The sequence below is a fragment of the Eublepharis macularius genome, chromosome 14 (assembly GCF_028583425.1).
Source record: "Eublepharis macularius isolate TG4126 chromosome 14, MPM_Emac_v1.0, whole genome shotgun sequence".
Taxonomy (NCBI): domain Eukaryota; kingdom Metazoa; phylum Chordata; class Lepidosauria; order Squamata; family Eublepharidae; genus Eublepharis; species Eublepharis macularius.
The window spans coordinates 36,720,070-36,738,325 of NC_072803.1; the positions used below are offsets into that span (position 1 = coordinate 36,720,070).

General features: G+C 44.6%; 1 protein-coding gene across 1 annotated transcript; it reads left to right on the forward strand.

Moving 5' to 3' along the window:
* The first annotated feature begins 8,700 nt into the window (after positions 1-8,700).
* On the forward strand, positions 8,701-17,780 carry LOC129341853 (gastrokine-1-like). The gene is made up of 6 exons (XM_054997197.1): positions 8,701-8,798; positions 10,534-10,587; positions 11,681-11,818; positions 14,418-14,522; positions 15,310-15,445; positions 17,091-17,780. Exons 1-6 carry the CDS (start codon positions 8,787-8,789, stop codon positions 17,180-17,182), a joined length of 537 nt encoding a protein of 178 aa, XP_054853172.1. The 5' UTR covers positions 8,701-8,786; the 3' UTR covers positions 17,183-17,780.
* The last annotated feature ends 476 nt before the right edge of the window (positions 17,781-18,256 follow it).

Sequence of the window (18,256 nt, forward strand, 5' to 3'; positions counted from 1 at the left end):
GACCGTTCCTTTCTTTCTCACACCAATACATTCTATACATTCCATCTCCTTGTATCACTGGAGCTCTATTGCCTGTCCCAACGGGCAGCAGGAGCATCTTCCTTATGCACAGAAGCCACGGAAATATACCCCAGGCATGACTCATTTTGCATTTCCTTCCCATACAGCAGAAAATCTGGAGTTGTCTTTAGGAGTATGTTCAGACACCGTTCTGGTACATCCATATCTGATCCCACACATTAGGATTGGCCAAGAGAGGCGTGGTGGTGGTTTAAGTCACATATGGGCCGATTCCAGACGACTAACCTTAAGCCGTTTCATGCCGCCCTCTTCCGGATCGCGATGGGGAAAATGCGAAATATCGCGTTTCCTCGCGCGAGTTTTGCGCGACGACGCGCAAAACTCGCGCGAGGAAACACGATATTTCGCATTTTCCCCGTCGCGATCCGGAAGAGGGCGGCATGAAACGGCTTAAGGTTAGTCGTCTGGAATCGGTCATGGAGTGCACAAATGGATTGGAAGCCATTAACATTGCAAAGATCTAACACTGAATGATAGGGGTTCTTTGGCAACACAGTGGTGATTTATGACTGAGTTATGTGATTTGCAACTGATTCAAAAGTCTGCTTGAACAACTGCCTGCCAAGCAGAGCAGTGGCACAGCAAAGGGGGAACAGAACTCCTCTGTGAGAACCTGCACTGCAAAAAGCCAGTTGCACTGGATTGTACTCTTAGGAAAGAATAGTTAAAACAACTTGCTGATGCATCACAATCAGATTGACAAACACAGTGCAGTCCGACAAAAGATTAGCTCCCTGTACACAACTTACAACAAAATAGAGCAACATGGTAATGTAATTGTCACAACAGAGAATCTCCCATGTGGTATTATGTCTCCACAATTGTTTTAATAAAGGATATATTAATTGAGTACTGTTTCACAAATTTGTTTATACAGAGTAAGGGATGTAATAAACAATTTGTATATTCTTTTGTTTCTCTTGACACAACCATATACTACACCATATATTGCAACCTCCCTAGACCTCAATTATACAGGCATCTTGTGCGTTCTAAAAACAATTCATTAAAGTGTCCCGTGCTCAAAGTGCTATCATGGATGTTATTAAAGTGCAATTGCTTTTGGCATCCTATGACACTATTTCTCATATAGAACTCGATTTGCCTTGCATACAGGTACAATACAGGTACAGTATAAGGGTAATTCCAGACACTGTGAATGTCACAGATCAAAAAGACCTATAATCATAGGTACACGTAGTTGGTTCTGTGACTGCATTCTCTAACGGACGGTCCAGATCCTTGTAAGGTCCGTTTCCAAGCTTCTTTCTCAAAGAGCACAGATGTCAAAGATTCATCATAGTTCCAGTAATTGACAAATCCAGTAATTGACAAATCAAAGAGGGATATGGAAGGTTAACTATGATGAATCTTTGAAATCTGTGCTCTTTGGGAAAGAAGCTTGGAAACGGACCTTACAAGGATCTGGACCGTCCGTTAGAGAATGCAGTCACAGAACCAACTACGTGTACCTATGATTATAGGTCTTTTTGATCTGTGACATTCACAGTGTCTGGAATTACCCTTATACTGTACCTGTATTGTACCTGTATGCAAGGCAAATCGAGTTCTATATGAGAAATAGTGTCATAGGATGCCAAAAGCAATTGCACTTTAATAACATCCATGATAGCACTTTGAGCACGGGACACTTTAATGAATTGTTTTTAGAACGCACAAGATGCCTGTATAATTGAGGTCTAGGGAGGTTGCAATATATGGTGTAGTATATGGTTGTGTCAAGAGAAACAAAAGAATATACAAATTGTTTATTACATCCCTTACTCTGTATAAACAAATTTGTGAAACAGTACTCAATTAATATATCCTTTATTAAAACAATTGTGGAGACATAATACCACACGGGAGATGCCCTGTACACAACTGGCAAACAGGATGTGAGGCAAACTGGTGGGTGTTAAAGCATCCCTGCCTTAGACCGAGGAGTAGCAACAGTTACGTATATCTAGTGACAGTTCATCCTAGGGTTGACAGTACTCCTGCTACGGCAGCAGACTTTCTGCTGGCCTGGCACCCCTTGTTGCCTGCTGTCACTTGAAACCATGGTGGGAGAATTTTATCTAATTTTTTAAAAAACACCAGCATCATGTACAGAGTGGTGTCACTTGTGGGGAAAACTCCGAAGTGATGTCACGTAGCTCTAGGAATCACCAGAGACTCTATGGTTTTCCTAGAGCAACACGACGTCATGTCCAATTTCTGCCAGAAGTGACACCACACTGCATTTTATGTTGATATTTTTAAGAAACGTTGCAAGGCAGTACTGTATAGGAGATCCTTTGCTGTTTCTTTTGTATGTTTTTTTTTCAGGTCAGCGCATTTCTTCACTGTTTTATTGGTTGCATTTTAACTGGCTTTTGTGCTATACTCTTCAGGTTCATGCTAGTTGTAAGTTGCTTTATGCTTCCTTTTTTGGAGAGGCAGGGCATAAATATTTAAATAAATAAACTTACTTTGGTTGCCCTACTGAGGAAGTGATAAAAGGCGGAAGACTGTGTTGATTCTCCTGGATCTGTCAGCGGAATTTGATGCCACTGATCCTTGTGGGATGCTGCACTCCAGTGATCCCAGTCCTACCTGGGCGACTGGTGTCAGGTACTGGTGTTTGGAGATAACTGGCTGACTTCATGGCATTTAACATTCAGGGTTCATTTCTATTCCCCATGGTTTTCAAAACACAAAAGGTGCTGGTTGAGGTCATCGGAGGACTTGGAATGAAATGTCATCAATACACGGATGACACACAGCCCTGCTTTTCTTTGTCATCAGAGTCAACTGAGTCACTGAACAAGCCTCTGGAGGTGTACTGGATGATGGGCACTAAACTGAAACTGAGTCCAGATTAGACTGAGGAAATTATAGCCATTCTGGGAACTTATACTGGATGTGGTCAGTCTCCCCCTACAGGAGTAGGTTCACAATTCAGGGGTGCTATTAGATCCAAGTATGCAACCGGAAGCGCACCTTTTCTCTATGATACATAGCGCCTCTTACCAGCTTCAGCTAGAATGCCGGCTGAAGCCCTTCCTTTGCAAAGCAAGATCTGGCCATCATTATCCATGCTCTAATCACATCCAGGGTGGGTTACTGCAATGTGCTCTACACAGTATTGCCAGAAGGTTCTACTAGTGCAAAACACAGCGACTGCGTTGCTGGCCAGGATTAATCATTGCCCCAATATTTTCAGCTTCTATCAGTTAATTCTTACAGATGTTTAGGTTTTGTGTTTTATAAGCCTCCACGAGTGTCCACATGGACCAAGGAGTGCAACATGTAAAGATATTATATAAGCCAACACAGAGCAAGCTACCTGAAGATTCTTGCCTGGTCTACAAATGTGAAATAACAAAGGGCAAATACGGGTAGACCAACTAATAAAGACAAACGTCCCCGTATGAAAAAGTAAACAAATTCAACCACTATTTATATCAGGTGTGAAAACACCAACAAGATCAAAGTATTGTAATACATAAACACAAATTATGCCTGTATTTGGCATGCAATGGAACTGTAAGGATGGATACACTCTCCTCCAATTACAGATTAACCTGTCCATAAACACAAAACACCATAATTAGTCCTGGTGTGACTTCTTTTGTAGTGGAATTAGTCCTGGTGTAATTTCTTTTGTAGTGGAAAATATTTTTTTTAATTATTTTATTATTAACTTGTAACATACAAACTATAATAATAACAATATGAAATACTCAAATCTCAACCAAATCGTAATACAGAGATCCTCATCATTTGAATACAGAGATAATCTTATCAATATATATAATTTTGAACTTTCATCCAATCATGAAATGAGAAACAGACCTTTATAACAGTAACCTTCTTGGTATAGTTTCCCAATAGTTATGTTTACCAGAAACCCCACTTTTCCATTTCCATAATTTCTTGAAATCTCAATTTTGTTAGTAAAAGTTCGTTTTTAGCTAGAAAATCTAAAAAAGGTTCCCATTTTGTATAAAAATTTGTATTTCTTGTTGGGTTGGCTTGAAGATACAGCTTCTCAGTTATTTTTTCCATCAGTAGGAAGTCCCAAACTTTGTTATACCAGGTGTTAATTGTAGGGATTGACTTCGACTTCCAATGTGATGCCAGTGATGTTTTAGCTGCATTGAGTAACATTATAATTAGATCTTTTCTGATAGAAGGTATAATCAAGTCCTTCCAGATGCCCAAAAAAATGATTTCCGGCTTTAAAGGTATTCTGTAGGATGTTATATGCTCAATTTGATCTAATATTTTGTTCCAGAATTCTGTAATATAGCGACATTTCCACCAGCAGTGAGGACAGTCACTTACTTCCCCGCATTGTTTCCAACATAAAAGGTTAGTCCTAGAATATAGTTTGGATATCTTTTGTGGGGTGAGATACCAAAGGTTAATAATTTTATATGATTGAAGGTCAGCATTAATGATTTGTGAGTTGAGCAAACTTGAGGACCATATCTGTTCCCAATCAGTGATTGGTAGTGGAAAATATTTGAATGGTGATCCCCACAGAAGCGGGATGAAAATAAATGATGACAATCTCCCAACAGGATTCCGGATGCCTTCCTGTTTCACTGCATTCTTGTTCACGGGAATTGCTTATCTGTAATAAACATCAAGAACATAATGACCACTGCCTGCCACCTTTTTACAACAGGATTCTATGAATGTGCGTACTCACTCGGTTCCAGCTGACAAATTTCACGACTGCATCTCGTGCTTGGTCAAAGGCTGGTGCAGAAACACTCAACAAGCCGAGTACTTAACGTAAAACATAGAGTGAAATCTTAAAGCTACAGTTCCCATTTCCCACGGCTCCAATGACTTACACTGTTGCAATTCTCAAGTCACTAACAGCAATAGCTCAAAATGATGTTACTACACAAACCCTGAATAGTCAATGAGAGTATTCAGACCAAAAGGTCCTAAACAGTCTAGCTCAAAGGTCCAGTACGCCTCCCTTCTCATTAGTTCCTTGTTAAAGTCCCTGAATCTTTCCTTTTGTATGACCTGTAGAACCGAGAATCTGAACTGTCTTTCTGTGTTGTGATGGTCCACAAAATGTTGTGTGAGGGGTGCATCAAAACATTTGTTCCTTAGCCTAAAGATGTGCTCTTGTATGCGCACTTTAATCTGCCTGCTTGTGCTTCCGACATAAATGCATGGGCAGCTGCATTCAATAATGTACACTACCCCACTGGTACTACAGGTGGAGAAATGATTTAAAGTTATCTCTCGGCCCGATGTGGAGACCCTAAAGGTCTCCCCAGCGGCCACCAGATCACACACATTGCACCTCCCGCACTGGAAGTGCCCTTTAGGGCCAGATTCTGTAGTGCTGATATTTGTAAAACGGGAATGGACCAACCTATCTTTCAAATTGGCTGTGCGATGAAAACCTACCGATGGTGGGTCCAAGCACCCAGGTAAATGACACACCAGGTGCCAATGTCTCTTGATGATCCTACTGATGTCCCTAGCCAAATGTGTATAATCAACTGCCCATCTGATGGATGTTGCTGTTTGTTTGTATTTCTCCCTAAATAATTCTGGTCACTGCCTGTGGGCTGCCCTATGTATTGCCGTGGTGATCACTTGTTCCGGATAACCCCTCATTTGTAATTCTCGGCTCAAAGAATCTTTAGCTTTATAATAATCTGCTGGTCTACTGAAATTCCTTTTCAAACGAAGGTACTGGCCATATGGTAAATTGTGTCTCAAATGATGAGGATGATGGGAAGAGAAATGCATGTATGAATTACGATCCGTTTGTGTCCTGTTTCCGTTTGTTTTCTGAGAACTATCCTTCATTAGCTCCATGTATATCTGTAGGAATCCACTCCAAGGGAGTAGCCTTGTTCACTGCACCACCATTTGGAGGGGTTGCCATGGCTGAGGGGAAAGGCCCACCCAGAGCCTTTAACCTCTAACTGCCACCCCCTGGTTTCAGGTGTCAAGAAACACTGCTATCACCACCAATGCTTTGACTTTATAGAGGGAAACATCCCAGCTTTCCTCCTTCCTGGTTTTGTAAAGAGGGCTCGTCCTGACTTACAAGCAAGCCTAATTGCAGGGGCAAGGTGCCATGAAGGGCTGCTCCTCTTGTGGCAGTGAGGGCTACCATTGCTGGGCAGAGGGGGGGGGCATCTCTAGTTCTCACAGTCCACCAGGGCACCTAATCAGAAGCATGTGGGCAAGGCTTGGCAGGTAAAGGCAGGCTGCATGGCCTGTAGCTTCCTGAGATATGCTGCCATTCCTCATCAGGGAGGTAGCGAGACTGTTACCCACCCTCCCTTCCTGTTTGTGACAGTAGTGTTTGGGGTTCATTTGTCACAACTTGTGGGTGATTTGGGGGCATGAGGCTCACTGGGGGTGAGTTTCCACAGACTGATAAGTTCACCCCCATTTGGGGGGGTCCTTTTAAGGGATATGGGGGAAGCCAAAGGAGATCTGCTCACCTCAGGGGCCATTGTCAGGCATACCCTGGGTAGCAGGGATCACCAAGGCCTTGCTGCATGTGGGGCACTATACCTCCTGCCAGCTCATATTTGGGCTGGCAGGTGGGCTGGGGGGGGCATGCCACTGAATGGCAGATGCTATGGATTTGTGACCTATGCTGCACCAATGCTCAAATGACTGTAATCAATGAAGTTGCAGCCCATTTTCTCCCCAAATGCATATGTGTCTTATTTGCCAGCAGCACTAGCCTCAACCTTGCCAATACAGCTACAATGAGCATCCCAGATTCCTCTGACTCTTTCCCAAAATGGTGAGCCAAGAAGCAGAAACTGAGAATAGCCACAAAAGAGAGAAATCACACACCCCAGATCCCTCCATCCCCAAGCAGAAGTTGGGGTCAGGGAAGAGGTGTTTCTTGAGGGATAGAAAATGGAAGTCAGTACAAATCACCTCTAAGTCACCAGACATGTTGGAATCAAACAGCAATCCTAAGCAAGTCTGCTCTGAATCCTCCTACTCAGGTCTATTCAACAGGGCTTAAACACAAAACTGAGGGCCAAGCTACAAGTGACAAATGACACTTGAACGGCAAGTGGATTGAGTAGAGGGCAAGTGAACAGGGAGAAATACACTTGCTGTTCAAGTGTTATTTGTCACTTGTAGCTTGGCCGTGAGGTGCTCCAAAGAGTACTGCAGGCTTAGCAGACATGAGGGAAATAAAGAGCCATGGTGGCATTATGGAGGAGTGGGGTCTAAAGCCAAGGAGACTTTAGGCTAGTTACCTCACCTGTCTAGGGCTGCCAGACCCTCCCACCCCCACCCCGACCTACCTGGCCAGCGGGGGGGGCGCACCTTCAATGCACGCCCCCCTGAAGTGCTTCCCCCCCCCCCGCACGCACAGCAGCAGCCAGGATCGGGCCTGTTTTGGCCTGGATCGGGGCCCCTGTGGAGCGTGGGAGCATTCCTGCGCTCCGCAAGGGCCCACAATGGAAACAATCCATGCCAAAATGGGCCCGATCCACGCCAAAACGGGCACGGATCAGGCCCGTTGTGGGCCCCTGCGGAGTGCAGGAACACTCTCATGCTCCAAAGGGGCCTTAAACGGGCCCAATCTGCGCCAAAACAGACCTGATCTGTGTGAAAATGGGCACGGATTGGTCCTGTTTTGCCATGGATTGGACCCGTTGTGGGCCCCTGCAGAGTGCAGGAACGCTCCTGTGCTCCACAGGGGCCCACAACAGGCCTGATCCGCGCCCAAATGGGCTGCATGATGATGTCACTAAGTGACGTCATCGCACACGCAGGAGCTCGCGCGCTCCGCGCATGCGCGCACCCCCCCCCCTCAGGTAAGAGCCAGGCCCCAATCTCCTGCTGGGAGATCGAGGGGGCCTGGCAACCCTAAACCTGTCTCTCTCATGGGTACAAGTAAGGATCTTGAGACAAAAGCAATCTAAGTACTGCAGTACTGAGAGCCAGTTTGGTGTAGTGGTTAAGAGCGCAGGACTCTAATCTGTAGAGCCGGGTTTGATTCCCCACTCCTCCACTGGAAGCCAGCTGGGTGACCTTGGGTCAGTCACAGCTCCTCGGAGCTCTCTCAGCCCCACCCACCTCACAGGGTGTTTTGTTGTGGGGATAATAATGGCATACTTTGTACACCACTCTGAGTGGGCATTAAGTTGTTCTGAAGGGCAAATCAAATATTATTATGTTATTATAAGTGGTCCTCCTGAACTCTTGAGATAAGAAGATGGGTGCCAATGTGTTAAATAAGTAATGGTGGGGGGAAGGGTTGTGCTGGTTTGGAAATGTGAGTGGGTGGGTGGATGAGGCTATTAATAGGAAATAGGCTAACATGCTAGAAAGACAGTGAAGAAGAGAAAGCAGCTGTGCCCCAAGCTGACTTAGGGAGCCTGAATCGCAGTCCTTGAGCACACTGGTGGGGAGGGCAGACAACATATCCAATAAATTAAATTAAATTACGTAAAGAGGAGGAGCAGGAGCAGAAGCATGAAAAGAACAGTACCAAACCTCATTGGTAAATATTTAGCACAAACTATTTAGTTTCCTCCTGAAATTCCCAGAGGTCCAAAATGAGATAAATATTTTATCAGGATGGCTTTTATTTGCCTGACTCTCACGGGTAGAGGTATATAAAGAAGAAAGAGACAGAGACATGGATAAACTCCTTGCCTTGGTCTTTCATTTGTGCCTGGCTCAGGATCAAAATGAAGACTGTTGTAAGTATATTTTTCAGTTTTAGTGTTTAAGGTTAAATGGGGGGGAGAGTGTAATGTTCAGAGCTGCAAGGGACTAGCATGATCAGAGACACTTACAGATCAGAGCACCTTAGGTGAGGAGATATTGAAATGATCATAGGGTACTTTAATATACACGTAGCTGCATTTCATATGCAAGTGGGCAGTTTTCCAGGGAGAGGAACTGTAGCACTGTCATTCCTTCTTTTATGTCCTGGTATGATTTCTTTTCAAATCACCTGTGAGGAATAGCCTACCCAAGCTGAACAATGGCTTGAGCCTTGCAATCAAATTGGTACTTTTGGACAATCATTTCCAAACTTTCAACCCATTTGTAGAGCATTTTTATTATTGATTTATCTGCTGAAGAATCTCTGTGCATCAAACACAGAGCCCCATCCATTGCAGAGCATTTGGGGGAATGTTCTCAGGTGCCAGGTCAGGTTAGCTTCCCTGTCAAACAGCATTAACTGAGAAAATATCCTGGGATATCCCCAAAATCTCGTCTAGCAGAGAAGTAACAACAAAACTGGTAAGTGTCAAGATGAGGAATCCCATTAAACTGCTGAGGATCTCCAATATTTCCCAAAACATAGATGAAAAACCAGGGAGGTTCACTTATGAAGGACGTCTCAGGTTGCACCCAAGACATCCAACATCACTGCTTCTCTCTCTTGTTCTTAAAAGCCTTCCCTATATGCCCCTAGTGGAGTTTACAGCACACACTGTCACAGAACTCTTACCAACACCTGAGAGCACAGATTTTTATTGGCTTATCCATGGCACGATACCCACAGAATCCATCACTTGCAAACCACTTCAGACAACCAGAATCCAATTACACAATGAGGCAGCTATGCAGCCGTATACCGAGGTACACCCTTCTGCGGGCCAAGCTACAAGTGATGAATGCCACTTGAACAGCAAGTTAACAGACTCACGTGTATTTCTCCCTGTTCACTTGCCCTCCACTTGCCCTCCACTCAATCGAGTGGAGGGCAAGTGGAGGGCAAGTGAACAGGGAGGAATACACGTGAGTCTGTTCACTTGCCGTTCAAGTGTCATTCGTCACTTGTAGCTTGGCCCTAAGTCTAAGTCCATCGAAGTCTTAGAAGGGTGTATCTCTGTTTAGGATTGCATTGTGAATGTTAATCAGTATATAAATGTTTTCTTGAACCTCCACAACATTTTTAGGTGTTCCCTTAAGAGTTCCCTTAAGTCTTAACATTTTAGGTCACATCTCAGACAATTGTAAATCCAGTAACTAAAACAATGGAGTTATTCTGGAATTGATCTAGAGCAGCTATCCTTCAAGTTAATTAAGAGAAACCATGCCAATGTGTAAAATTTATTTATTTGATCACTTCATTTATACCACACCTTACTCCCCAGTGGGGACCCAAAGTGGCTTACATCATTTTCCACTCCTCCATTTTATCCTCACAACATGAAGTAGACTGAGAATGTGCCTAAGTCCACCCAGCCAGCTTCCAAGCAGAGTAGGGATTTGAACCTGAGTCTCCCAGATCCTAGTCCAATGCTCAAACCACAACAGAATGTCAAATCTAAAATATTCTATTAAAGTTGTTAATCACCGCTGATTGTATGGGGAAATGGAATGGAACGTCAGGTTCCGGATCCCATCCAACTGCAAAGCATTTAAGGACACGTAAAACAGACCTCAACATGACTGTTCTATTTTTATTCTGTTTTCAAGATTCTGGCTGTTGTTCTTGTGGAGCTTCTGGTGAACTCGGCCTTGGCAAGCAATGTAAGTAGCCAAGCAGACTTTCTTCCCTTAGTCAGTCCTTGGCCCCATTTCCTCTTTGTGAATGGGTTGTTTTTAAAACAGAGGAGTCAATACTCTCTTGCCACAGCTGCCTGCAATAGTCAGACATTCCTCAGAGCCAGCCACATGTGTTGGGATCAGACCACATCTCAGAGCCAAACTACAAGTGACGTCTTACACAGGTTGGACACTAGTCGGCTTCCCTCAAGTTTTGATGGGAAATGTAGGCGCCCTGGTTTTACAGCTTGGCTCTCCATTACAGCTGCAAGACCAGGATGCCTACATTTCCCACCAAAACTTGAGGGAAGCCGACTAGTGTCCAACCTGTGTAAGGCGTCACTTTTAGTTTGGCTCTCAGTTTCATCCCTACTGCCACGAATTCACTGGCAAGCCGTAGGCAAGTTATCATTTCTGCCCTCCATCTGAAATATGGAATTAATAACCTTGGCCTGCTTTACAAGGTTGTTTCAAGGATAATTAAGATAAGTTATGTGGTGCTATATCAGCATTTTAGGGAAAGCACCATAATATAAAAATAACTATTACTCTTGAAGTAAATCCAGCATTTGGCCAGCCCTCATCTTTCTAATCCTCTAATCCACAGTTCGGACTAGCAGGAATAAGCACAGCCGTTCTTCCTGTGGCTTGGGAGCATCAAAAAAATCAAAGATGACCCAAGACTTGGTGCCCAAGAAGGTTCAAACAGTGGACTATCTGGCTGAAGTGAACAGGAGGGGCCCATGAGCACAATGTTATTCGTGCTCTCATTCACTTCAATTAAGTCTACATAGGAAGAACCTCTATGGCAGAACTCATGCCTTGTGTGGAAAAGGTCCCGTGTTCAACCTTTAGTGAAAAGAATCTTGGGAGACCATAGACAACTGCAGCTAGTTTGATGGACTGGAGGTTTGACTTGATGCATTAGCTTCATATGCCCTGATGCTATGGGGCTGGCCTCCTGGTTTCCGCTGTCCATTAACGGTGACCAAAACTGCCACATAACATTGCTGGCCCATCTTGCCTCTCCCTCCCAAAGAACCCAAAGTACAACTAGATGTGAATTTTTGTTTTTTAGGCAATCCAGCTCATAAACAAGGGGAATGATGGAGGAACTGTCTACCAGACAGTGAACATCAACCATAATGTGAATGTTGCTGCCTTTAACACTTACTTCGGAACACATTCAACCAATGCGGTCGTTGACTACAATGCTGTAAGTGTTGAGCCAAGTTATTTGGTTGAATCTGTGGGAGAGTGTTTCACTTGGTGGTGGAGATGCTGGAAGAATGTCACTTGAGATATCCTTTGAATTATTCTGAAAGGCAAGGGTGTTAAATACCAAACGAGAGAGAAAGAGTCTGATAGAGACATGGGTCCAAATTATATTTTCTGCTAATGAAAGAAATTTCCATCAGCAGAACACAATTTTCCTGCCTCCCCCGTCATGAATCCCATTGATCTTCGTGGAATGCTGGTATTGGAGGATAGGGGACCCTCAGGAATGGTACCGGAGCAGGTAGGCAGGAAGGAGGAACTGGCAGAAGGAGAAATTTTCCATTAGGGGAAAATGTAGTCTGGATCCAGTCCAGCATCTGTATTCTTTTCAAGTTCATGTGACAAAATAGCCTCTTTCTTTACACCCTTGTCAAACGAACACAAGATGAATAGTGTAGAAATAAAGTGCCTTAAAGAGCAGAGTGGTGTGCCTAGGAGATAGGGTTACCAGGTCCAGGTTGGGAGATTCTTGGAGATTTTGAGGGAAGAACCTGGAGAGGATGGGGTTTGGGGAGGGGCCTCAATGGGGTATAATGACATTGAGTTCACTCTTCATAGCAGCCATTTTCTCCAGGGAAACTGGTCTCTGTTGCCTGGAGATCAGTTGTAATTCTGGGAGATCCCCAGCTACCACCTGGAGGCTGGCAACCCTACTAGGAGAGGAAATAGAGTTCCAGCTCTTGGTTTCTGGGGCAAAACTTTTAAAAAGTGAACTTGTACCCCCCTCCAGTGTGTGCGCCCTTCATGGCAGCAACTGAGGGCAAACAAGAAGTTGCTCTTCCAACTCAACATCACTGCCACCAGCCACCCACAAGTGTAGATGGTGTGCAGCAACAAGGAGCACTTTGGGATTCAGAGGATTCCAGTTATTGGATCTCTGCTGGGGTGTTTATGGGTTCTTTTAGACACATAATTGGGCTTGTCACTGACCCTGGTTGGGAATAGATACTCCAGGCAGTGATACTCCAGATGTGATGTCTTGTCCAGATTAGAGGTGGGCGCAATCCAAAAAAAATTAACGATCCAGCTGCTCGTGGACCAGCACCGGCGACGATCCCCAATAAATGATCCGCAATGATCATCTCCCGTTCCCGATGTGGATTGTGGATCGTGGATCGTAGAGGCAAAAGCAGGGCGCGCTGGTATTATGTGGGAAGGTGGGTGATGCCAGTGGCCGCTGGGCCTGGAAGGCACGGGGAGGTGGCGATGAGCCACCTCCCCTCAGGGGGTGGGGGGTCTGGCTGCTTGCCGGCGGCACCCTCCATGTGCCCGCCAGCCAGACTGAAATGGAGCGTGCTGGTATTCCCTGCACAGCGGCCGCCGGGCACGGGGAGGCAGCGACGAGCCACCTCCCCTCAGGGGGCGGGGGTCTGGCCGCTTGCCGGTGGCACCCTCCATGTGCCCACCTGCCAGACTGAAATGGAGCGTGCTGGTATTCCCTGCGCAGTGGCCGCCGGGCACAGGGAGGCAGCGACGAGCCGCCTCCCCTCAGGGGGCGAGGGGGGGGTCTGTGTTTGGCCGTCAGAGCTGCCTATCAGGGTTTGCAGGGATGAGATTGGAGTGCCCATGGCTACAGAACACCCCCTTCCCCCTCCCTCCCCTGGCTGTCTTCTCCCAACTGCTTTGCTGCTCTGTGGGTGGAAGGAAGCCCTGCTGATCAAGGAAAGCTGAGCTTCCATTCAGGTTTCTAGGGCAACAGAAGGAGGGCAAACAGAACTCAGGCATTCCCCTGGCTTTGTTGCCAGGGGGAATAGATTGCTGGCGAACGCCCCAATCCAGGCCTCTCCCAATTGCTGGATCGTTGGCCGCGGACGAGCACGATCCGCCGGTTCACGATCGCCAGTTTGCCATAATCGTGCTTTTTTTTTAATCGTAATGCAGATCATGCCCATCTCTAGTCCAGATATTTACAGTCACATATTTATATATATCTCCATCAGTATAAGTGCTTTATGGAGTAGCATAAACAAAAGGCAAAATTCCCTGCTCCCAAAAAGCTTACAGTGTCAGAGCACAATTCAGCCTCTCTCAGTGCCAACGTGGGGCTTTTTAATTTTCTACGGAGCTGTGAACTTGAGGATGAGGAAGAAGAATGTGGGAACGAGCTTGCAGTTTTAATGTCTGGTGTAATTGTAGGCAGTTTATTGCATTGTTTATTGTATGTATTACAGTAAATATTATATAAATGAAATAAGTCAAACAGTAAATAAATGAGAGGGAGAAAAGGAGCTTGATTGAATCCTACATTTCATGATTACGGAAGACAACAGAAGAATGGAAGACGGGGTGAATGAAAGCAAATGCAGAATTAGGCTTTGTTTCAGTTTGGGGTTAAAGATTTAGAAAGAGAATGCTTTCTATCCTTCTATGTAAAGCACTAGCATTGGCTGGCAGCTTTATTTAGTAAAACCACTAATAGAATTTCAACCAGGATACCAATCCCATCCAGAAGCGGCAACATTTGGGAGAATCTATAGCATAGAACAGAACTGGATGATGATGAATTTGTTACTAAAATTTGCTCTTATGTTTTTCAGGGGCTGATTGTTTATCAGATGCCTTACAAGAGGATTTGTGTTGTGTCCCGGATGAATAGAAGCAGCTTTCCGAGTATATCACAGCTTGAAAACATGATCCATGAGGTATTCAGTGAAGATACAGAACCAGGGCTGGCCCAAGACATGGGGGTACCTAAAGCAGAAAATCCAACAGCACCCCTAGCCTGCTAATTACAATCCAGCAAGGAAGACTCCTGTACAAGATTCATTGAAATTAATTTAGATTGTGCAAGAGCTCTCTACATCTCCCTAACACTAGATGTCCTGATGGGAGGCTGTGGCTGGTACAGAAACTTTTGTGCCCAGACAATATTGATAAGACCTGGTATGGCAGTTGTCTCAAAATCTGTCTGAAGTGAAATTTTGAGGCAAATAGGAAGGGTTTTTGATTAGGATGAATATCCACCTGTCCATCTCATTTGTATCTCACCCATGAAATGTTAAGAGAAGCAAAAGGAATTTCAGTATGTCATGAAATTTCTCAGGCGTGTTTGTGTCTCTCTGATGCTGCTTTCACACACGCTGGATAAAGCCCTCTCGATACACTATAGCAATTGCTTGCAACTGGATTTTCCTTTTTCACACAAGTAAATCCAGTTGCAAACGATTGCTATAGTACATTGAGAGTGCATTATCCAATGATGTGTGAAAGCAGCCTAAGGCAGGAATTCTATTGGGGAGCTGCTTCACTGCCCACACTAGCCACCTCCCACTATGAAGGGAATTAATGCCAGAAACCCGTAGGCTATGTAGAACACAGCTCTGGCAGGTCAGTTGTTTAATTGCCATCATGATTATCAACAGTGTATCTGAAGTATAGTTAATAATATGACTTGTTTTCCATTACTTCATTTTTTGTTTGGCCGCACAGGAGAATCCATCACTGCACGCCCTCCATACAAACTATGGTGTGTCTAACAAGGTTGTCAGAAATCTTTATCAGCTTGGAAAGCCCATCCAAGCAATGTGTGGAGGTCTTACCACCTACTGGGCTACTGAATACCCAAGTGAGTTTGCCAGAATTTCAGGACATTCCTAAGATCAGGGGTAGGATCACAGATATTGATGCCATAGCAGGGGTCCTCACTTGCTCAATGGGTTGGGGTCCAGTTGCTTCGTCAACTTAAGTCTACACACCTGACTAAGGGACAGATGCAAGGTGCATAAGCCATTTGATTGGTTTGCAGTGCTGAACATGAAGTGGAGTGCAACCTGTATATTGGATGGGAAAGCATTTCTGTCTTTTCCCAAGTGCAGATCACCCCAAATAAAGCAGGAATGGGTTCACCTCAATATGTCTTTGAATATGTGTCTCTTTCTCGTCTCAGGGTCAGTTTGTCTGTTCCTATAGATGCACCCATAAAATTATTGAAACCATCTGGACTGCCATTTTACTGATGGTGATATTGCTGTCTTAGCATTTCTCCCACAAATACTATAGCTGTGTTGTCATTCCACCCAGCTCTGGAAGGTGGGAATACTCTAGGAGTCGTCTCCTTGTACAACCACATTAAATGTTAGGTAACTACGTTTTAAGAGGCACTGATGATAAATCAGCTTGTATTCCAAGCTGTGTATCCTTTGGAATTGGACATGAAGTGGCTGAGGTACAATACTTGAATTGTGCACTGCAGCTATAGGAGAGCAGAAAAATGTTTCGCGCTGGCCTTGAAAACGCATAATCCATGCTAGAGTTGAGGCACTTGAACATTTCCTTAACCAACAGCAAAATGAGTTTCAGGACATGAGAATATCGACCTTATGGGGTGACTAATGTGCATTCCTAAACAGAGTTGAACTTTGTCTTTGAGGACGTGTGGCTTAGACGGGTGTAACTCTGTTTAGGATCACTCCCTCGGTGTAACCGGAGATCAGCATTTATTCTATTGATGGGTTAATTTAGATACTGCTTTTCTTTCATGACATTCATCAGCATGTGTAAATTTCCAAATGGATCTCTCATCTCTTATCAGACCCAGCCATCCTTAGCTTTAGCAAAATTGTTGTATTGTGGGCCTTCTTAACATATCCCAGAACCCTAGAAGACATTTTAGAATGTAAAAACAATTTTATTGCCATTTTGATCGCTTCCAGTGACAACCAAGAGGAGCCTTGTAAGGGAATTGAGACTTTTTAAAAAATGTGGCTCTTTAAGGCAGGGGCGGGCAAATTTGGGAGTCTAAGGACTACATCTGGGTCTATCTGAGCTGGAAGCTGGCTCTCCCTGCTCTAGGCAGAGACCCAGCTGTGGTCCATTGTCCTACCTGCTGCTCTTCATGGCATTTGAGTTCTTCAGCAGCATTATCTGGTGCTGCAGTCTGGCAGGCTGATGTCCTTGGCAGATGTTTCAGCAGCTTGAAGGCTGGATGGGGTCCCTAGGATGCAGTCTGCCCAGTTCTGCCTTTAATGGCCGCTTTGCAAGATGTATTTCAAAACTGTGATGAAAAGAAGGAAGGAAAGGCACACATGCACAGATCCTTAGACACTCACCCTCTTGTTGTTCAGTCCCCTTAATAAACATTTTTTTAAAAAAATGCAGTCTCCCATCAGAACAACAACAGAGGAGCAATGCCTTTGGCAGTACAGATGATTTAGTCAAAAGAAAGCATGTTGGTAAATGTCTGCCTAATTTGCATCTTCTTTAATCTACAGGACCGGATTCATTAGTCGGAGGCAGAGGCTGTGCAGGATTGCACCTTCTTATCCTAGATGTGAAGTTGTGCGGAGGCATTACCTTCTTCTAACCTGGAATGGGCATCTGTCTGTCTTCCAGCTTATAACTGTATTTGGCTTCACCTATTCCAAACCTACACACTTTGTGACCCACCTGTGCAAATGTAGACCTCCAGCATTGTTTTGTGGCCTGACAGGTACAGGGCAACTCCATTTGTGCAATCCCAAACAGGCAGCAAAAAGAGGAAGTTGATCAAACACCCAGTGAGCTGCCGTACCAACCAAGTGGACTATATTTGGCTGGATGGGTCACAATCTGTGCAGGTCTGAACTATTCCGGTAATGATTGCTAGAGTTGTCACTTCCAGCTTGGGGAATTCCTGGAGATTTGGGGATGAAACCTGGGTGGAGTTGGGGTGGGGAGGGACACCAGTGGACTATAGTAACATACAGCCCACTCTCCAAAACTGCCATTTCCCACAGGGGAACTGATCTCTGTTATAATTCTGGTAGTAAAAAATTAAGGGCCCAGTCAATAGAAAAATGCATATAGGAGTGGGCTGTCATAAATGTAAAAATAAAAAGAGGATTTTTAAATTTTAAAAAAGAGTGCAACTGGTAATGTTTCTTATTTTATCAATAATGAAGAATTAAAGCTGTTGATTTAAATGTGCAGTGGTGGATTCTATTCACACACTAGCTGTTTAATCTGGAATTGCCGTGATTTATTCACTCAGGGCCAAACTACAAGTGACGAATGACACAGACTGGACACTTGTCAGCTTCCCTCAAGTTTTGATGGGAAATGTAGGCAGCTTGGCGGAATGTTGGACAAGTGACAGTTGAAAAGTCCATTGGACAGCAGTCAGAGAGCCAAGCTGCGAGACCAGGATGCCTACATTTCCCATCAAAACTTGAGGGAAGCTGACAAGTGTCCAACCTGTGTCAGGCGTCACTTGTAGCTTGGCCCTCTTTCTCTCGGAGCTCTTTCAGTTGTTTTTAAGAGTGCAGTCATTAAAAGCACATGGTTAAAGGCTAACAAGACAAGGAAAAATATGCATTACTGCTTATGGACAATTCAGACGACCGTGATCATGATCAGTTTGTTGCATTCTTACACGTCCTGTTTTGTTTTGAGTTTTGTT